The sequence below is a fragment of the Mustela lutreola genome, chromosome 1 (genome assembly GCF_030435805.1).
Source record: "Mustela lutreola isolate mMusLut2 chromosome 1, mMusLut2.pri, whole genome shotgun sequence".
Lineage (NCBI taxonomy): Eukaryota > Metazoa > Chordata > Mammalia > Carnivora > Mustelidae > Mustela > Mustela lutreola.
The window spans coordinates 162,456,646-162,479,826 of NC_081290.1; the positions used below are offsets into that span (position 1 = coordinate 162,456,646).

General features: G+C 36.3%; 1 protein-coding gene across 1 annotated transcript in view; it reads right to left on the bottom strand.

Moving 5' to 3' along the window:
- Positions 1-23,181, bottom strand: part of ADAM28 (ADAM metallopeptidase domain 28) — an 81,958-nt gene that overhangs the window by 40,768 nt on the left and 18,009 nt on the right. Inside the window, exons 6-10 of the mRNA XM_059177963.1 lie at positions 18,042-18,231; positions 15,171-15,242; positions 14,187-14,258; positions 9,424-9,593; positions 6,574-6,658 (exon numbers count right to left, since the gene is read on the bottom strand). Coding sequence (XP_059033946.1) covers positions 6,574-6,658; positions 9,424-9,593; positions 14,187-14,258; positions 15,171-15,242; positions 18,042-18,231 — 589 coding nt within the window. The remainder of the gene's footprint in view (positions 1-6,573; positions 6,659-9,423; positions 9,594-14,186; positions 14,259-15,170; positions 15,243-18,041; positions 18,232-23,181) is intronic.

The window sequence follows — 23,181 nt, forward strand, 5'->3', positions numbered from 1 at the left end:
CCAAAAAAATTAAGAAAAATGGAAATAGGCTTAGACTTTCCACATTGCCTTATGAGGTCCTTAAATTTATGGTATCTTCCTTTAAAAAATTATTTTCATAACTTCAATGCTTCTTTCCTTTGGAATGAACACCAAAAGGCAGATTTCTTTTCCAATTTTATGGTAAGCTCTTTCAATTTAGAAAATATGTATTTTACTTCTTCTATTCACCTTATAAAGCTTATCACAAACTCAAACTCATAGGATATATTGGAGATATATATATATAACCCTTCCAACTCAGATGTGCAGAGCTGGGAAGAACATTATTCTTGCACTAAACAAAAGGACTAGACAGAAAAACTTAATTATAATTTTCCTTGATTCTATCAGTCAATTCTGGTTGCAGGACATCCACAGATCTGAAAACTAAGAAGAGACAGGCCCTCCCAAGTACAGATTTGACATGAGAACTGGATTATCTCCAGCAAGGCAAAGAGGAGGACATGTCAGGTACCTGCAACTGGGGATGCAATTCATCTGAGTTCTTAAATGAATTGCTAAAGGCCTAGTATGGGCCACTGTAAGAGTATAGAATCAGCAGGACCTCAGAAACAAGGGTGCTTGGCACATACTTACAGACATTTCTCGAGAGACCTCCTCTCTATAGCTCATGATAAACATTGGGAGCTAGGTAGTAGAACAGAAAGAACTTCTTTTGGTGGAATGGGCCATGAGGAGTGAAGTAGCAGTTGCTGCAGGAAAAGAGCATAAGCCATATCCAGATCTTTCTCCTTCAAGGAAGTGGCCTAAAGCCACTGGGAAGAGAAATAGTAATCTCTGATAACCTAGGGTAGAACTGAAGATTCAATATGGCTAGAGAATGGGTTTAATCTCTCTCTCAAACACACACACACACACACACACACACACACCCTCTACTCTTGAAACAGGAGGACAAAAATCTTGAGCCCAGAAGCCCATATTGATATTAATTGAGATTTTCTCCCACTGAAGGTGAGTCAGGAAATTTTTCCTCAAAAGACCTGCAAAAGATAGAAAGGAGAGTTTTGCTGCCATGGGAAGGATAGGCAGGTCCCTAAGAAAGTTTTTCCTCTGAGACCTATGACCTGCCTAAGACTAATACCGGATAAAATCGAAAAAGAAACCCTTACCCCTGCTCCTCACCACCAGATTATAGCAGGCTGGAAAGAGTGTCACTCCCCAACTTATAATAAATAAAACATTTGGCAAAGTAAGATTCATAATTTATAGAACTCATCCACAGCTCAGGGCACAAGGCAACAAACAAACCTGAAATCCAAGGAAAGGTAGGCTAACATCTGCAGCGAAAGTCAGGGCACGAATATTTGTTTACACTACCAGATACCAGATACTACCAGATGCCAGTAATAACTCATACTAAAATCTAAAACAAAAACAACACAAAACAAAACACAAAAAAACCCTAAAACTGATAAAGGCAGAGTGTGTACAGTACAGAAAGAAAATATACAAAATAGGGAGCTTCAGACATAGGGGAATTCCAACCTACTCACTGTCTTTTCTCCACATGGACCTCATCAAGTGAAACTATGGGAAAGTTTACCCAACAGCAGCAGAAAAGGCAGGAAACCCCTCCAGGATCATTCTCCTCTATGCCACAGAACAAACATGACTGTTTAGGGTGAAAGGAGGGTCTCCCTTGCCTTACTCTAGTCCTACCTCTAAACCTAGTTAAAGGGCTTTAAGCTTCTGAGAGAAATGGTGGAAAATCTTGTCCCACCTAGAGCACTGGTGAAGTCTCAAAGCAACTCTAAAAAAGGAACAGGAAGGGAAACACACACACACACACACACACGGCCTCTATCCCTGGAAGGAAAGGGAAGGAAGGGCATGAATACATGCTGGGCAGTGTCATGAGAGGTCTCCACCCCCTGGCAATGGAACAGGAGCACTGTAAGGACTACCCCAGACACTAAGGGACATGAGACTGAGATTTAACAAGAACAAAGGAGAATGTCCTCTTCCCACCAGAAGCCTACTAAGGGCTTAAAGAAACTTTGGGGAATCCAGTAAAGACCTAAAGATGAATGTGAAGCACACACTCAGAAAAACCCTCTGGAAAACCAGCCCTCACTCTAACCACAAAATAATATGAGAATAACTCAAAGCCTATGATGTACTGAGAGTAGTCTCAGCAACAACAACAAAATCCCAAACCCAACTCAATTCCTGCTAGATTGATTCAAATCCTCATGCAAGAGACCTAGCCGAAGGAAAGAAATGATCATTTCCAAGCCAACACACACACACACACACACACACACACACACACACCTTGGACTAATGTCTTTCTCAGGGTGCCTGACTTTCAACAAAAAATAGTAAGGTGTCCAAGAAAACAAAAAATAAAAACAGAAAGAAAAGCAATACCCTGCCAATCAACAGATCCAGATTCATATCTTCTGCCCCAGATGTTAGAATGACCACACAATACTTTAAAATAACTATGATTAATTGGTTAAAAGCTCCAGGGGAAAAGATGAATAGAACACAAGTCTGGGTGAGTAATTTCGGCAGAGCTGAACACCATAAGAAAGACTGAAATGGAAATGCTAGAAATGAAAAAGACAATAACAGAGATGAATGATGTCTTCAATAGGCTCAACAGTAGATTTGGAATAGCTGAGGAAATAATCACTGGATTTAATAGTTCAACAAAAATTACTCAAATGGAAACACAAAGTGCAAAAAGAATAAAAAAGAAAACAAACAAACAGCAGAACAGAACATAGAAGTTTTGAGGGGCAATATAGAATGGTCACAGATATATATAACTGGTATCCCTAGAAAAAAAAAAAGGGACAGAATGAAATAGAAGAAATATGTGAACAAGTAATGGCCCAGAATTTTCCAAAATTCATCACGATACAAGCCCCAGACCCAAGAAATTCAGAGAACACTAAGTGGGATAAATTACCCATTTCTCCCCAAACGCCCACTTAGTTATATCACAATTATAATCAAATTGAAGAAAATTAAAAAGAAAGGAGAAATATTAAAGTAGAAAAAAAGGCACATTTTAGAGCAACAAAGATAGAGTTTACAGCACACTTTTCATCAGGAACCCTGCAATTCAGCAGACAGTGAAATGAAATAATTAGAAGTTCTAAAAGTAAAACATTATTAACTCAAAATTACAAACCCAGTGAAAATACATGCAAAAGTAAAAGAGAGAGAGAGAGTTATCTGAAGCAACTAAAAGAATTCATTGACTGTAGACCTGTATTACAGGCAATATTTTTTAAAAATATTTTTTAAAAATCTCTTGGAAGAAAAATATATATATAAATACCAGATAGAAACCTGTAACTATACAAAGAAATGGAGAGCACTGGGAATGTGATAAAGGTGAATGTAGGTAGAGATAAGATAAGCATACTAATATTTTTTTCTTATTTTAAATTGCATTGAGAGATGACTAAGAAAAATTAGTAGCAATATATTGTGTATTTTTAATACATGTAAAGTAAAGCACATGATAACAATAGCATAAGAAATGGAAAGGAGTATTTAGAGGAATATTCCTATAATATTCTTATACTACATGTGAAGCAGCTGAAGAATATTCCTTTTTTTAAAAAATTTTACTTAATTTTTTAGAGAGAGAGACTGTGTGTGCAGGGAGGAGGGCCAGGGAAGAGGAAGAGAGAGTCTTAAGCAGATGACTCCACACTGAGCATGGAGCCCAATGTGGGGCTCAATCTCACAACACTTAGAACATGACCTGAGCAGTCTGATGAGGCAGCTGAGGTCATGAGACACTCTGAGACCAAAGATGCTTAACTGCCAACACCACCCAGGCATCCTGAGGACAAGAGTAAAAATGTAAATGTAAATGTAAAAACAGACAAGCAGAGGTATATAATAAACCAGGGCAACCATTAAATAAAAAAGAGAGATAACAGTTAAAAGCTAATAATGGAAATAAATAAAATTATTTTAAAGAAATCTTCAATCCCTAAAGAGGGCAGAAAAAAAATAGAAAAGATGGAATTGCAAAGATCTAGCAAGATGGAAGCTTTTAGTTCAACAATATCAATAATTATATTACATATAAATGATTTAAACACACTAAATAAAATACAGAAATTGTCAGATTAGATAAAAAGTAAAACATGAGTTTATACTGTCTACCTAAGACCTTTAAACATAGAGAAAAATATATGCGAAAAATAAAAGTAAGGAAAAGGTTGTATCAAGCAAACTTTAGCCACAAATGTCAGAGTAACTATAATCATATCAGACAAGGTAGGCTTCAGAACAGGAATATTTCAGGAAAAAAGAGGAACATGAAATAGTAAACGGATTAATTCTCCAAAAGATTTGACAACTCTATTTGTGTATTTACTTAACAACAGAGCTTCAAAATACATGAAGTGAAAACTTACAGATTTAAAAGAATAGACAAATCTACAATTATACTTGGATATTAACCAGTCTCTCTACATAAATGATTCAAAAGAACTGAACAACACTGTAAGTTAACTTGACATTATTGATAATTAAAGAACGCTCTATCCAATAACGGCAGAAGACATTCTTTTTCACGTTCATATGCAGTATTGACCAAGAATAAACCTCAAAAAGTTTAAAAATACCAAAATTCTACTAAGTATGTTCCTAGACTATCATGGATTGAATTGTGGCACCCCAACACACACACTCCAATTCATATGTTGAAGCCTTAACCACCAATGTGACTGTCTTTGGAGATAGGATTTCTAAGGAGATAATTAAGGTTAAATGAGACTATACTCCTGGGGCCTTAATCCAACAGGAGTAAAAAGGAAGGGATATGTGCCAGAAGAAAAGCCACATTGAGGATACAACAAGAAGGTGGGCATCTGCAAGCCAATGGGGAAGACCTCAAGTGAAACTAAACCTAACCTACCAACATCTGGATCTTGAGTTTTTAGCCTCCAAAACTCTGAGAAAACACATTTGTATTGTTTAAGCCATACACTCTGGGATATTTTTTAATAACAGCCTTAGCAAATGGATACACAGATCAGAACCAAATGAAACTAAATATACACTTCTAAATAATACATGAATCAAAAAGGAGGTCAGAAGAAATTAGTGAATTTTTTTAACAATGAAAATGAAAACATGCATATCTAAATATGATGGGTTCAGCTAAAGCAGTGCATGGCAGGAAATTTATGCATTAAATGTTTATATCGAATGGATAAGGAAGATGTGGTCCACATACACTATGGAGTATTATGCCTCCATCAGAAAGGATGAATACCCAACTTTTGTAGCAACATGGACGGGACTGGAAGAGATTATGCTGAGTGAAATAAGTCAAGCAGAGAAAGTCAATTATTATATGGTTTCACTTATTTGTGGAGCATAACAAATAGCATGGAGGACATGGGGAGATAGAGAGGGGAAGGGAGTTGGGGGAAATTGGAAGGGGAGGTGAACCATGAGAGACTATGGACTCTGAAAAACAATCTGAGGGTTTTGAAGGGGCGGGGGGATGGGAGGTTGGGGTACTGGGTGGTGGGTATTATAGAAGGCACGGATTGCATGGAGCACTGGGTGTGGTAAAAAAATAATGAATACTGTTATGCTGAAAATAAATAAATTTAATTAAAAATAAAGAAAGAAAAGAAGTCTCGAATGATCTAAAATTCTTCCTTATGTAATAGGAAAAAAAAAGGACAAATTAAATGCAGAGAAAGCAAAAGAAATTCTATAATCAGGACAAGAGCAGAAATCAATGAAACTGAAAGCAGGAAAGCCCAGAGCATCAATAAAGCAAAAGCAGTTTTTTAGGAATGAATAAAATTAATAAACTCAGTGAGACTGACCATGAGAAAAAGATGTAAATTACTAATATCGTGAACAAGAGGACATCACTACAGATATAAAAATTATACAGATTTTTAAAAAACAATATTATAGGAATATCATCAACAAATTTATGCCAACTTAAATAAAATGGACACTTTTCTTAAAGACACAAATTACCAAGTCTCACTCAAGAAAAGGTAAATAACCTGTATCAGTAGTAGTCCTGTATCTACAGGACTTCTCTACCTACAGAAGAAATTATACTTGTAGTTAAAAACCTTTCCATAAAGAAAATACCAGACCCATATGGTTTTACTGATGAGTTTTACCAAATATTTTAGGAAGGAATGATGCCAATTTTACTAAGACATTCTAAAAAATTGAGGGGTTGGGAATATATTATTTTATGTGGCCAGATATGCCCTAATAACAAAACCTGAAAAACACATAACAGGAAAAGACAACTACAGACTAATATCCCTCATGATTATATAGAATATAGAAATCCTCGAGGTATGTTAGCTTGTTGAATCCAGGAAGATACAAAAAAGATAATGCATTATGACCTTGCTGGGTTTATAATGGATACGCAAGACTATTTCAACATTTGAATTTCAGTCCATGTTAGTTACCATATCAACAACAACAACAAAAACTACATGATCCAGAAAAAAGAGCAATTGTCACACTTGAACTGTAGAACCAACAATTTATCTTCAAACAAACCTGAACGATGCCAACAGAATGATAAGGAGAGCACATTGTAGACATGAAAGCAAGGCCCACAGTTGTTCCAGAAAGTTTTGTTGCTCTGCAAGAAAGAAAAAAAAATTATATAACAACCTACGATTCTCAACTATATGTTCTATAGACAATCCAGAACTCTAAATTGTTAACAGAGAAACTCACATTGTGAATAATAACTTAAATATTTCCTTCAAGTTTTGACTTTGCATTAGGTTTTTTTTCCTGTATGCGATGGTTGTCATATCACCTAACTACAAGCACCTGGATATAATCATTTTTAATATTTTATATATATATATCTTATTTTTATATTATTATTATCACATATGCTTTGTTTTAATTTATATTTTTCTCTCATATATTTTTATACCCATTTACTTTTGTTCTCTTTAAGCACTGTTTTAGCTATAGTGGGATTTGGAATTTGGACCCATTCTGAACATACTTGTGTTACAGAAGCATTTATGTTATTGAAATATTTGTTACTGAAAAGGAATTTGAACCACTTGCATTTATTTGCATAGACAGTTGGTTTTGTCTTTCATACTTTTATTTTTATTTTTTAGTTTCATTTTGTTTTTCTTACAATTCATAATAATTCCATGTGCTGCCTTTGTTATTATCCTGCTATCTGTTCAACATCCTAGCCCTGATTTGTCTGTAATAATTTGCAAAGAATGCAATTATTTAAAAAATTCCTGGGGCGCCTGGGTGGCTCAGTGGGTTAAAGCCTCTGCCTTCAGCTCAGGTTATGATCCCAGGGTCCTGGGATCGAGTCCTGCATTGGAGCCTGCTTCCCCTTCTCTCTCTGCTTGCCTCTCTGCCTATTTGTGATCTCTCTGTCAAGTAAATAAATAAAATCTTTAAAAAATTCCCTTAGTAGAGGCATTTAAATTAAAAGTTGAACTTATATTTTCCCAGTTATCATCCTCAAGAATGGGGACTATTGATTTTGCCATACAAAATAAGGAAAATTAGAGAACTTTTTCCCACTTTACATTTCCTCTGGAAAATTTTCACATATGTTATTTTGAAATGGTATTTTGCATTGTACATGATATTTTAAAGATTCGTGGCATTTATATCCTCTTTAAAAATTATATTATAAAATTATTGATACTTAAGTCTGCATTTATGTAGGTTTAATACTCAGTACCAGCTCATTTAGAATAAGTAAAATCTTCTCCCATTTGGTAGTTAGCTATTTTGGTTCCTGTTTTCAGTGGTTCTTACCTGGTTATGCCTAGGTATAGACATATACCTTTTGTTAGTTTATCATGTAAAGGCTAGAATTTTCAATTTAAGAACTTTCAGTGAAAGGACAGTTATTTCCGTCCATCGTAACTTTTTAGTGCCTTTATTTTGTTTATTCTAGTCTAATCAGGAAATCTACTCTTGATATTGGATTGCCACTTACTGCCCTCTTTAATGTCCATTATCCAGTTACCCCATGTCCTACCTAACTACCCTCTAGTAACCCCCAATTTGTTCTCTATACATAAGAGCCTCTTATGATATGCCTCCCTCTGTTTTCATCTTATTTTACTTTTCTTCCCTTTCCCCTATGTTCATCTATTTTGTTTCTTAAATTCCACATATGAGTGAAATCATATGGTATTTGTCTTTCTCTGACTGACTTATTTTGCTTAGCATAATACTCTCTAGTTTTATCCACATCATTGCAAATGGCAAGATTTCATTCTTTCTGATGGCTGAGTAATATTCCACTATGTGTGTATACCACATCTTCTTTATCCATTCACCTGTCAATAGACATATGGGCTCTTTCCATATTTTGGCTATTATGGATATTGTTGTTAAAAACATTCAGGTGCAGGTGCCCCATTGAATCGCTATTTTTTTATCCTTTGGATAAATACCTAGTAGACACTGTGATTTCTAAGTTTCAATCATGGAAGTCTTGAAGCTTTCTCTTGGTCCTCTTAGAATGCTTCTTCTGGGGGAAAATTAGTCCCCTTGCAAGATACCCAGAACCCTGAGCCTGCCATGCTGGAGGCAGTCAAAGGAAGCCACATGAAAGCGGTAGATGCAGAGATGACCAACCAGGCCCTGTGCCCCAACTATACCAGGCAGGAAACAACACACTCAAGAACATAAGAAGACTTATTTTAAGTCAGGAAGTTGTAGGCTGATATGTGTAGTAGATAATCAACACAGAGTATTAATTAATTCTTAATTCCTTTAACAACTCCTGTTTTGTTAGGAAGTAAAACTTGAATACTTTTAAGTCACTTCTTGCTGCTTCCTTCTATCTGATTCCAGCTGCAAATTACCCAGCAGAATTTTTTCCAGTTCTTTTGAGGCATACCCTCCTCAGTCTTGTCTAAATTATAGTCACCAGATTTACTTCCTGTTTTTTTTTTTTAATTAGTCATTTCAGCAGGAGGGTAGAGGTATGGGATTAGAATATAATATGCCATTTTCTTTCAATCCTAGAAGTTTGTCCTGACTAGTGCTTAAAGCTAATCAGGTCTTTTAAAACATTGAATCGAAATTTCTCTTGTCATTATCTAAACCTATCTTTCCTTTCTGTATACCTAATCAAAACAGACAAAATTCTAATGAATCATTGCCAAATTGTTAGCTTTTCTTTAAAGATGGAAAAAAAAGAAATACTTGTAACAAAGGTAAGAGCATATTCACCATCAGAGTCAAATGAGTATTTTAAAACTTTTAACTCCCTTTCCCTAAGAAGGAAGCCACTTCCTCTTACCCTGCCTCCTGAGATACCACTTGCTTTGCCAAGTCTTTGGAAAGTTTCTATGCTAAATACCATTTAACATACAAAGGAGGAAAATCTATACATACGTGATTAATTGTGCAATATCATGACGCTTTCTTCTTCGGAGGACACTTCCCCTCCATTTAGAAAAATTTTCCAAGGTGAAGCTTGCATTTGGACTTATCTTTATTTTATCCCCCTCATTCCAGATTTCCATACCAACTAAGGCCACGTGAGTATCGAGCTTTTTATAAAGCTGTTCAAAGAGAGTACATGTCAAAGGAATTTGTAATGGTGATAATATCTTCCAATATTTTCAGTGTACTTTAGATTTTTGAACGTATTAACAGCAACACTGTAAACACTTTCTTTTCAAACATACTGGTATAATGGAAGTTACCACCTCTTTTATTAAGGCAGACACCCTTAGATATTTCAGGTCTGAAAACTCCTCTCTCTCTTTTTTTTTTGGAGGAAAGTTCCTATAGAAACAAAGTTCTCTTGCTTGCAATCTCAAGAAACATATAATTTTCTGTTAGTAGTTTATTACTATGACTTCAACTTAAGTGTATCTACTCAAATGCTTTTTAATGTTCTCAGAGTGATAACATTTCAAAATTAGCAAGGTTGACCCAGTGCTGGTTTGGACACTGATTATAAAAAAAAAAAAAAAAAGATGTTATGAAAAAGTCCTTCACCTATGAGTCACAAATAAGTAAGTGATCCTCTAATTCTTAAACCTAGACTGAACCAAATAATCTATAATGCACATGGATAATCTCCAGAAATAATGAATTAATCTTATAAGTCAATATGTTTACTTTAAAAACAAAAGTTTAAATTTCTACTATAGTTTACAAAACTGAACAATGTTGGTCAGATGAACTTCCAGTCATTAGATGAATGAGTTCTGGGGATCTAATATACAGCTTACTGGTGATAGTTAATAATATCATCTTAATTATTTTAACATTGGTGAGAATAATTTTCAAACGTTCTCATCACAAAAAAGCAACGGCAACTATGTGATGTGATGGAGGTGTTAGCTAACCCATGATGGAAATTATTTTGCATGTAAATATATCAAATCAATATACTGGACCCCTTAAATTCACACAATTTATAGGCCAATTATATCCCAATAAACCTAGAAAAAAAGCTGCACAGTGACAGGTTTTCTCATGGGCCAACTTCCTGCTGAGAAACACAGACATAGCTTTAAGTAGTTTGGAAAACAATAAAAGCATTGAGGAATGCAATTATCATCATCGAAAGAAAAGTCAGAATCTAACTAGAATAAAACCCTCCCTTTGATGATATCCTCAACTTCCCTCTTCTGTTCTTGCTTTATTTGACCAATCTGACAAAACCCCAACCCTGGTTAAAACAATTCCTTCCTCGGTCTCTCCTCATCATGCCCTGGAACCCAGGAGAAAGCACACTATGCTGACCACTTTCACTTGGAAGCCATGACTACTAACCTCAAGTGGTGGTTACCAGTCTCGGCAAACCTGCTGCATTACCAAAATCCACTTATTACAAGAGGCTTCTGCACATTTTTTTCCATGCTCGCTCTTCTCTTTTAGAAATTGTGACACTTTCTAGTAAAACCTCACTTCAAGTAGCTGCCCCTGCTTCCAAATTCACTCAGAGTATAGAAGCAACCAAAAGAGAACATCCACAAGCTCCCACCACTGTCTGCCTATTATGTATTTATTTATTTATTACATGAATGAATGCTGTGAGCCCAAGGCCACCTTCTCCACTCATGCACTAGATCTCCAGTCTATTCCCAGGTCAAGGAGATTATTCCAGCAATTCTTCCATCTTCCTTGCAGTTCTATGCTTAACCTTCCACAGAATCGTTCCCATCAGCATGGGAATGACCAGATGAGATGACCTATCAGGGCGGGGGGGACAATTTTTATGACCCCCATCCCTATCACTTATTCCCCATTTCTCTGATCCCACTTATAGCAAGAGTTCTGAAGGGAATTTTCTGTGTTGTCTCTAATTCTACTTCTTATTCTCACTGGACTCACTCTAATCACACTTGTACTCTTACAGTCTTACAGAAACTTGCATCATCCAGATGACCAAAAACTTCTATCTTGTTAAATTCCATGGCCAATCCTCAGTCCTCAGAAGCACCTAACATCATTGATTGTTCTCTGTCAGTTTCTCCTACCTCTGATATTTCCTCAAAGAAGCACTTCAAGGACCTATTCTCAGTCTCTGTCCTACTTATTTAGACCCACTCCTTCAGTTATCTTATAACAGTATTGGAAAGCTTCTTCTGTAAAGGTCCACAGAAAATGCTTCAGACTTTGAGTCTGTGTGGTCTCTGTCCTATCTACTCACCACCACTGGCACTGTAACTTTAAAACAGCCACAGACAATGTATAAACAAATGGGTGTGGCTATGTTTCATTAAAACTGCTTTTAAAAAGGCAGCAAGCCAGATCTGGCCACAAGCTACACTTTGCTGATCCATGTCCTATGCCATCTGTATGTGTTAAACCCTTATGGATTTATATCTCCACCTAGACCTTGCCCCTGAACCCCATCAATCTTGTATATCTAGCATTTTCACCTGGAAAAATTTTGTTTTTGCATCCATGAATCTTCTCTTCTATTTTAATGATCCAAAATTTTATAATGTCATAACCCGACACATGTTACTAGGTGCTGGACATGAAGAAGACATTGTCAGTATGTCTACCGCTCATCTTAGGAAAACTTCCTAGTATTGTTTCTCTGATTTTTGAAATGTAAAGTCTCTAATATTTTCATTTCTTAAATATAAAAATGTAACATGAAACATGTACACATTTAAAAAAATTAGTCATAGAACACTTTTAATAAAAATCAACAATCCACTGTCATTGTCACCCCCACTAAGAAACAATAATATTTTCATTGAGATATAATTGACATATAACATTATATTAGTTTTAAGTATACAACATAATGAAATATTTATACAAAAAGAAATGTCAAAGTGAATGTGTTCAAAATGGAAATCCTCATTTTCCATCTGAGTCACTATCCCCCACCATGTTACCCATTCTTAATGTTGCTCAGGTCCAAATCCTTGATGTCACTTATTCTCCTTTCCTTATACTTTTCACCTCTCATCTACCTCATCTACCCTGATGACTGAATCCAGAGATCAGCTATTCTCAATAGATCCACTACCACTGCTTTTTCTCAAGCCACCATCATCTCCTGCCCTGAATTAGGGAATAACTCCCCTATCTGGTCTTATTTCTGCCAGTGGCTTTCCTTCAGTTTGTTTCCAACACAATCGCCAAGATGATCTTTTAAGAATACACATCCGAACATGTTATACCTCAGCTCAGGCTCTCCAATGTTGTCCTTGCCTGTGAAGAATAATAAAGTCCTTACACAGTCCTACCAGGACTACAGGTTCTGGCCACTACTCCCTGTCTGATGTCATCAACTTCCACCCTCCCACCCTTACTACATGCCAGCCACAATAGCCAACCCACTGTTACTCAAATATGACAATCAAGGTTCTGTCCTTAGAACCTCACTCTGCCTTGCACACCCTCTCTTAGAGTCAGACTCTTACCTACATTCCTTTCCCTACTCAGATGTCACCTTGGACACCTTGGACTTGAGCTTTCCTATTTAACATACCACCCAAGACGAACCTCTCTTTTTTTTTTTTTTAATACCACTTTATTTTTTTTAGCACTTATAATCCCCATCCTACATACTCTTTATGTGGGGTGTTTATGTTCATCTTGAACAAGAATGTAAACTCCTTGAAGGGACATTTGTCAGTTTTTTGTCTCACTCTATTTCTGTCACCTAGAAAAGTTCCTGTCACAAAGGTGTTCAATAAATATTGCCAGTTCTTGGGGTTCTTTAAGAAGAGTCAGAATGATCTTTGTGGTGAGAAGACAAGATGCAGATGATGCTGGTCATTGAATCCACCTTCATTTTATCTCTATCCTTAGAGAATTTGCAGGCTACCACAAAATGACTCACCGTGTAAGTAGGCAGACTAATGGTATATTCAACTAACAAGGCACTAACAATTAAGGTTTAAACAGAAGAGATACAGAAATCATTTTTTAAAGATTTTGTTAATTAGATGACAAAATCATCTTTACAGACCAAAATCAACATCTTTCCAATTGAAATGGACTTTGAAATCCAAAAAATCCAAGTTCAAATCTTAGCTCTACCATTTCCTAACTTTGTAATTTTAGGCAAATTACTTTGCTTCCCAAAATCTAATTATTTAGTTATAAATTAGGTTTAGAAATATATAAATTATATATATATATATATATATAATATATAAATACATATAATATATAATAATATATAAATTATATATATAATATAATATATATAACATATAAATTAGGTTTAGTACATCATCTCACTGAATCTTCAAAACAACTCTCTCAGAGTTGTTTTGAAGATTCAGTGAGATGATGTACTGAAAGATACTACTGTGCCAGAGTTTGGTTGATTTTGTTTGTTTTCCCATGTTCTCCCATAGATTGGCTTTCTGTTGGGAATTGCTGGTCTGTGATGTCTCCCCAGGCTTTAAAAAAAACAAAAAAGCAATTCAAACAAAATGACCTCTTTCTTAGATCTTCATCAACCTGAGAATAGTGTGGCAGGTAAGGGAGAAACATCTCTATCATGTAATATTAATATTTAATTAAATAGTAAAATTTCAAGAGCCAATCAGCAGTATTATTAATCTGGGAGTATTGACTTTCTTTCCCTGCTTCACAAGCATTCATAGATCCACCCAATGACACCGCCTCACAAATTATTAAATTCCACTTGAAGTATACCATACCATGTTGACATAATTGGCCATTTCAAACACCCTCTTTCTTATTTCCTCTGGATCTTGGTTGTACTTTTTAAACTGAAAAAACAAAAACAAAAACACAAAAAAGCCAACTATGACAAAATATGGGCACTGTCAGAAATGAATATAATTGGAAGGTAAAAAAAAAAGGCAACTTCAGTTTATTTTACTTCTCAGTGGTTATAATTAACAATCAGTTATAAAAATTAACAGTTAAAAGGTAGAAGCAAAATGCTACCTTTGACTAAATTAACGTACTTTCAGAGTAGAGATGATGTTTTACCCCTGAAATAGTAGCTCAGTAAAGCTCTAAGGAATTATTAAATATATTTCCATTTAAATTCTATGGTTTCATAAGCTGTGCAGAATTGGTGCAAGCAACAGCTTATTCATATATATACATATATATATGAATGACAAATGGTAAGTGCATGTAGTATAATGAGAGGCCAAGCTTTAGGGCCTGAACAAATTAACTTATTCATATTATCATAAAGCAAAGTTTTCCCTTTTAAGGTCATACATGTGAACCTTAGATTTCCAAAATTTGAAAATGCATTCTTGTAAAATAATATAAACAACAAATATTATCCCCCAAAAATATTTTTCAGAAGATTCCGTTCATCAGTCTTATACATTTACCATTTCCTGATGAAGATAAATTCTAACTTTCCAGTGATTTAGCTGCTTAATAAAAGACAAAAAGAGAAATGAATTTAACTGGAAACTAAATTTGGAGACAATAATAGAAGATAAGATGTGAAAAATTCACTTTATGCATAGGTATACATTTCTAAGAAGAAAAAATCCTGTCTAATTATATGTCAAATTTCCTAAGATCAGAACAATTCATAAAGAAGAAAAGCTCATATTCATGATTTATCAAAACTGATCTGTATATTTAATATTTCCCATAATAAATACATGTAGAAGGGGATTTTGAAAGACACATTTATCTGTTATAATTACCTCACTATTATCCAGGACCAAATAATACTCTACGTATTTCTTATGTTCCAGACCCTTCTGGTCTTTTGATTTCTGTAATAAATACAAAAAAGAAAATCACTAAAACAGCATCATTCTCCTTGAGAGTCATTCTTTTATTTGAAAAGTGTAATTTTGGAAAAGATTGGTTGATATCTGGCAATAAAAGAAAACATTACCATTTTAACTCTTAACAAGCAGAATTAACTATAGACAAGGCTCAGTGTATCAGAGCTAGAGGGACATGAGCAACATTCTAGTCTGACTCTTTCATTTTGGCAGAACTTAAACTAATAGGTGTGCTTGAACTAAAACCAAAAGCTTTCAGGATGCCTGAATGTTTCATAGGTTAAGCCTCTGCCTTCAGTTCAGGTCATGATCTCAGGGTCCTGGGATGGAGCCCCGCAAAAGCCTCTCTGCTCAGCAGGGATCCTGCTTCCCCCTCTCTCTCTGGCTGCCTCTCTGCCTACTTGTGATCTCTCGCTGTCTGTTGAATGAATAAAATATTAAAAAAAAAAAAAAAAAAAAGCTTTCAGATTTTTTGAACAATGGGTTTTCTCCGCTATGCTGCCCTGAAATAGAAAAACTCTGACTTCGGCAACCTCTTAGTGTTTTCTAGTTGTAGTTGTTGGTAGTGGTGGTGGTGGGTTTAAGCAGCCTTTATCCCTCTCCTAGTGAGCACCCCCTTCCTCAGCAATGGTGCAATGCCCAGACCCATCATGGCACCCAGTCTGCTCTTTTCTCCTCAGGCAGAGCTGGATCTCTTTCTCACATTCCAAGCTTCCCTATTTTCTGTTCCTTTTTCTCCACAAAACAAAACAAGACAATAACAACAACAATAAAAGATATATTTCCTAGTGGATTATTCCATTGAAAAGTAGCAGATACATTATTCATACTAAATAATAAACTATCAAAGTTTACTATGTTGCATATCTGGAAGGGCTTGTCTTTTTTTTTTTTTTATTTTATTTACTTATTTGCAAGACAGAGAAAGATAGCATGAGTGGTGGGAGGGGTAGAGGGAGAGGAAAAGAAAGAATCTCAAGTTGACTCCATGCTGGGCATGGAGCCTGACTCAGGGCTCAATCCCACGACCCTGAGAAACCAAGTCTGATGCTTACCAGACTGAGCCACCCAGGCACACAGAAGGGGTTGTCTTTTAACAAAGCAGTAAGCTTCCATTAGCAAGAACACATTACTGAAAGTAGACTTCAGGTGTAGTCCTCTAGGTAAACACTTCCTTCCCAGTCTCGAAGCAGTGTATTCACTAGCACTTACTGGACACCAGGGGTGCTAAGAATAAGGCAACGAAACATTCTTGGTCCGTGGCCTTAAGGAGCTCCCACTAGGCAAATAAGCATGAGTAAATCAGGTGGTGATTAGTGCTGTGAAGAGGAGTACATGGAGTCATGTGATACTGAGTACCAAGGTAGTTTTATAAGAATAGGTGGTCAGGGAAAGCTATAAGGGTTTGGTCATGCAGCAGACATATTAATGAGAATATTCTCATTAATGTTCTCATCAGGCAAGAGAAGATAAATTGGAAGATAACTCCAGCAGAGAAAAGAAATGAACAAAAAGATTGTGAAGTGAATTGATATTGGCATGTTTAAAGCACAGAAAAATTGTCTGTGTTTGTCAGAACATAATGGGGGAAGTTGTCCATAGGAAAGGAGTTGAAGGAAAGGAGATTACAGAGGGAAGTGGGGCCCTAAGCTTACAGGGATTTGCAATTCACTGTCATCCCTCCTCTGTTTGACCTCCATATATTAGAGGCCCTCATAAAATCTCAGCCATGGGTCCCATTCTTTATCTACACATTCTTCCTCAGTAATCTCATCCTGTGTTATGCCTTCTTTAAATAGGAACTCTGCACTAATTGCTATCAAATGAGTATCTCCAGCCTTGGCCTCTCTTCTAAAGGCCAGACTGTTACAATTAATACCTATTTCACGCATCCATTCAAATGTCTAATACCATAAACCTAATGTGGTCAAAATAAAACTACTGATTCCCAAACCTCAAACAAAACCAGCTTCTCCCTCATTCTCCCCAGCTCAGTTAACAGCACTACCATTCATCATTTGCTCAGGCCCAAATCTAGAATTTATCCTTGATTATTTTATCCTTCATCCCTAGGAGTGAGTTCTTAGTGGGATCCTGGTATCATATCACTGGTGGAATTTAAATCCACAGCAAACTGAACCCAAAAGAGATATTCTTTTGTTAAGACAAATTCTGCCCAGTGCTTGTGGATGGTGAAAACATTTAGAAGAGATGACTGGATATAAAGCATCCCGTGAAGAAAATGAAAGCAATTATGGCAATGACTCCCTATGGTTTCAAACAAGCCATATTCATTTTTCTTCTGTGACTGGAAGCTGAACTCATATATCTAAGAATATCCTCAGTTCCTCTGCACATATCCTGCCTTTATTTTTGCTCACTGTTACATCCCAAGCACCTATGGAAGTACTTCAAGAAAGAAAACTATTGAATGGATTCATTCATAAAGACAGCAGGATATTTTATGTGAAAGTAATAATACTTCATACCTTTGTTGTATGTTGTGGTATTGTCAAAGTTGCCTGTTCCCAGAGAGCAAGCATTATATTTATATTTCTTTTTAACCTTGGCACATTGTTGTTAATAATAGTTAATGCACAAATACTTATTAAATAAATCATCAATGTACCACAAGGTTTTAGTGTCTCTATGGCCTACTATAATACTAGTAATTCAACCAAGACTATAAAGTTTCTGTTAATTGTAACTACTAAGACTGGAACCCAGGAGAGCCAGGACAGGATACATGAAAGCACTGCAAATAAAATATGAAAGTATGCATACCACCAGACTGGTGGCAGGTAGAACCATACTCTGCCGAGATCCGTGTGCCCGTAGTATGTCATCTGTCCCACAGGTGCTATTAGTCTTTTCCTCTGGATCATAACTGTAGAGTGCATGTTTCTGTCCATCCTGATTTGTAGGGCTTAAAGGTTCAATGAAGTATTTTTGATCTCCCTGACTGAAGTAGCCCCTGAAAAACATGAAAATCCTGACTGACTTCTTAAAAAATATTCCTGCTTTTGGGTGCTATAGACTTACAGACTTTAAAGAATTTCCAATACCAAATAATTTCAAGTTCATGGCAGTAGAATATAGTGTAACTTTGCAGCTAAAGATACACTTAGAGATGATCTAAACTTAGTTTTTCTATGAGAAATCAGATTTCTTGGGGAGAAGTGACTACTATAATGTTACATAGCTAACTTATGTCAGTGCTGACGCTAGAATGGAAATTTCCTCATTCTCACCCAGTGTTCTTCCAATCTAATACCTCATCCGCTCTAAAGGTGCACTGAAAATGAAGACCTTGGGGTCTTATAAATAAGACTTAGGATTCTGGGTCTATAACTTCTTAGATGTGATACCATGGGAAAAATACATAAACCCACACTGCCATAGTTTCTGGAGACCTCTATAACATGAGAATAATACCTACCTAATAGAATGGTTATAAAGATTGAAGGACATAATACGTAAAGCGCATGATCAACAAATATTACCAGATTCTTCTCAGTTATCTCTGCTGAAACTCCAAATTAAGATACATTTAACCAACAGTGAGGGGCACCCATTATTCATTAGCCCTTGGATTAAGGGCAGAAAATCAGAGAAAAAAGTCATGGTTTCTCCTTTTGCGGAGCTTATAGTAAAATGAGGAAGATGGATGTGGATCAAATAGTCACATTTGACCCCAAAACAATATAATTAGATGATATATATGAAGTATTCATAATTATAGATAACTGCTAGGATAAAAAAGCATAAAAGTTTCTAGGAATGCATCCATTTCTTCCAGATTGTCAAATTTATTGCCATAGAGTTGCTCATAGTATGTTCTTATAATAGTTTGTATTTCTTTGGTGTTAGTTGTGATCTCTCCTCTTTCATTCATGATTTTATTTATTTGGGTCCTTTCTCTTTTCTTTTTGATAAGTCGGGCCAGGGGTTTATCAATTTTATTAATTCTTTCAAAGAACCAGCTCCTAGTTTCGTTGATTTGTTCTATTATTTTTTTGGTTTCTATTTCATTGATTTCTGCTCTGATCTTTATGATTTCTCTTCTCCTGCTGGGCTTAGGGTTTCTTTCTTGTTCTTTCTCCAGCTCCTTTAGGTGTAGGGTTAGGTTGTGTACCTGAGACCTTTCTTGTTTCTTGAGAAAGGCTTGTACCGCTATATATTTTCCTCTCAGGACTGCCTTTGTTGTGTCCCACAGATTTTGAACCGTTGTATTTTCATTATCATTTGTTTCCATGATTTTTTTCAATTCTTCTTTAATTTCCCGGTTGACCCATTCATTCTTTAGAAGGATACTGTTTAGTCTCCATGTATTTGGGTTCTTTCCAAACTTCCTTTTGTGGTTGAGTTCTAGCTTTAGAGCATTGTGGTCTGAAAATATGCAGGGAATGATCCCAATCTTTTGATACCGGTTGAGTCTTGATTTAGGACCGAGGATGTGATCTATTCTGGAGAATGTTCCATGTGCACTAGAGAAGAATGTGTATTCTGTTGCTTTGGGATGAAATGCTCTGAATATATCTGTGATGTCCATCTGGTCCAGTGTGTCGTTTAAGGCCTTTATTTCCTTGCTGATCTTTTGCTTGGATGACCTGTCTATTTCAGTGAGGGGAGTGTTAAAGTCCCCTACTATTATTGTATTATTGTTGATGTGTTTCTTTGATTTTGTTATTAATTGGTTTATATAGTTGGCTGCTATATAAACATATAAACTACCACAACTGAACCAGGAAGAAATAGAAAGCCTGAACAGACCCATAACCAGTAAGGAGATTGAAACAGTCATTAAAAATCTCCAAACAAACAAAAGCCCAGGGCCAGACGGCTTCCCGGGGGAATTCTACCAAACATTTAAAGAAGAACTAATTCCTATTCTCCTGAAACTGTTCAAAAAATAGAAATGGAAGGAAAACTTCCAAACTCATTTTATGAAGCCAGCATCACCTTGATCCCAAAACCAGACAAGGATCCCACCAAAAAAGAGAGCTATAGACCGATATCCTTGATGAACACAGATGCGAAAATACTCAACAAAATACTAGCCAATAGGATTCAACAGTACATTAAAAAGATTATTCACCACGACCAAGTGGGATTTATTCCAGGGCTGCAAGGTTGGTTCAACATCCGCAAATCAGTCAATGTGATACAACACATCAATAAAAGAAAGAACAAGAACCATATGATACTCTCAATAGATGCTGAAAAAGCATTTGACAAAGTACAACATCCCTTCCTGATCAAAACTCTTCAAAGTGTAGGGATAGAGGGCACATACCTCAATATCATCAAAGCCATCTATGAAAAACCCACCGCAAATATCATTCTCAATGGAGAAAAACTGAAAGCTTTTCCGCTAAGGTCAGGAACACGGCAGGGATGTCCATTATCACCACTGCTATTCAACATCGTACTAGAGGTCCTAGCCTCAGCAATCAGACAACAAAAGGAAATTAAAGGCATCCAAATCGGCAAAGAAGAAGTCAAACTATCACTCTTCGCAGATGATATGATACTATATGTGGAAAACCCAAAAGACTCCACTCCAAAACTGCTAGAACTTATACAGGAATTCAGTAAAGTGTCAGGATATAAAATCAATGCACAGAAATCAGTTGCATTTCTCTACACCAACAGCAAGACAGAAGAAAGAGATATTAAGGAGTCAATCCCATTTACAATTGCATCCAAAACCATAAGATACCTAGGAATAAACCTAACCAAAGAGACACAGAATCTATACTCAGAAAACTATAAAGTACTCATGAAAGAAATTGAGGAAGACACAAAGAAATGGAAAAATATTCCATGCTCCTGGATTGGAAGAATAAATATTGTGAAAATGTCTATGCTACCTAAAGCAATCTACACATTTAATGCAATTCCTATCAAAGTACCATCCATCTTTTTCAAAGAAATGGAACAAATAATGCTAAAATTTATATGGAACCAGAAAAGACCTCGAATAGCCAAAGGGATATTGAAAAAGAAAGCCAACGTTGGTGGCATCACAATTCCGGACTTCAAGCTCTATTACAAAGCTGTCATCATCAAGACAGCATGGTACTGGCACAAAAACAGACACATAGATCAATGGAACAGAATAGAGAGCCCAGAAATAGACCCTCAAATCTATGGTCAACTAATCTTCGACAAAGCAGGAAAGAATGTCCAATGGAAAAAAGACAGCCTTTTCAATAAATGGTGTTGGGAAAATTGGACAGCCACATGCAGAAAAATGAAATTGGACCATTCCCTCACACCACACACAAAAATAGACTCAAAATGGATGAAGGACCTCAATGTACGAAAGGAATCCATCAAAATCCTTGAGGAGAACACGGGCAACAACCTCTTCGACCTCTGCCGCAGCAACATCTTCCTAGGAACAACGCAAAAGGCAAGGGAAGCAAGGGAAAAAATGAACTACTGGGATTTCATCAAGATCAAAAGCTTTTGCACAGCAAAGGAAACAGTTCACAAAATCAAAAGACAACTGACAGAATGGGAGAAGATATTTGCAAACGACATATCAGATAAAGGACTAGTGTCCAGAATCTATAAAGAACTTAGCAAACTCAACACCCAAAGAACAAATAATCCAATCAAGAAATGGGCAGAGGACATGAACAGACATTTCTGCAAAGAAGATATCCAGATGGCGAACAGACACATGAAAAAGTGCTCCATATCACTCGGCATCAGGGAAATACAAATCAAAACCACAATGAGATATCACCTCACACCAGTCAGAATGGCTAAAATCAACAAGTCAGGAAATGACAGATGCTGGCGAGGATGCGGAGAAAGGGGAACCCTCCTACACTGTTGGTGGGAATGCAAGCTGGTGCAACCTCTCTGGAAAACAGCATGGATGTTCCTCAAAATGTTGAAAATAGAACTGCCCTATGACCCAGCAATTGCACTATTGGGTATTTACCCTAAAGATACAAATGTAGTGATCCAAAGGGGCACGTGCACCCGAATGTTTATAGCAGCAATGTCCACAATAGCCAAACTATGGAAAGAACCTAGATGTCCATCAACAGATGAATGGATCAAGAAGATGTGGTATATATACACAATGGAATACTATGCAGCCATCAAAAGAAATGAAATCTTGCCATTTGCAACAACATGGATGGAACTAGAGCGTATCATGCTTAGCGAAATAAGTCAAGCAGAGAAAGACAACTATCATATGATCTCCCTGATATGAGGAAGTGGTGATACAACATGGAGGCTTAAGTGGGTAGAAGAAGAATAAATGAAACAAGATGGGATTGGGAGGGAGACAAACCATAAGTGACTCTTAATCTCACAAAACAAACTGAGGGTTGCCGGGGGGAGGGGGTTTGGGAGAAGGGGTTGGGATTATGGACATTGGGGAGGGCATGTGATTTGGTGAGTGCTGTGAAGTGTGTAAACCTGGTGATTCACAGACCTGTACCCCTGGGGATAAAAATATATGTTTATAAAAAATTAAAAAAAAATAAAAAATTTTAAATAAAAAAAAAAAAGCATAAAAGTATATAATCAGAGACTGGTTAAGTGTATACAGAGCTAGAAGACAAGGATGCATATGAGATCCTTCATGGTCTGCATAAAGGATCATGGCAGTTTGGACTAGGAAGTAGCAGTAGAGAAAGAATAGAGTGAATAATCCCAGTGAATATTTAGCACATCTAATCAGTAGGGCTTGAAAATGGATCAAAAATGGATAGCTGAGAGGCAAGATCTCATCAAGGAATCTAGGTTTCTGAATTGGGCATGTGGTTAGTTGATTATATCATTCACTGAAATAACAAACACTGGAAAGACATGAAGTTTGGGAGAAAAACATTATTGATGTGGGGTTTATTAAGATTGAGATTTCATTAATCTATCCAAATATGGAAGAGATATG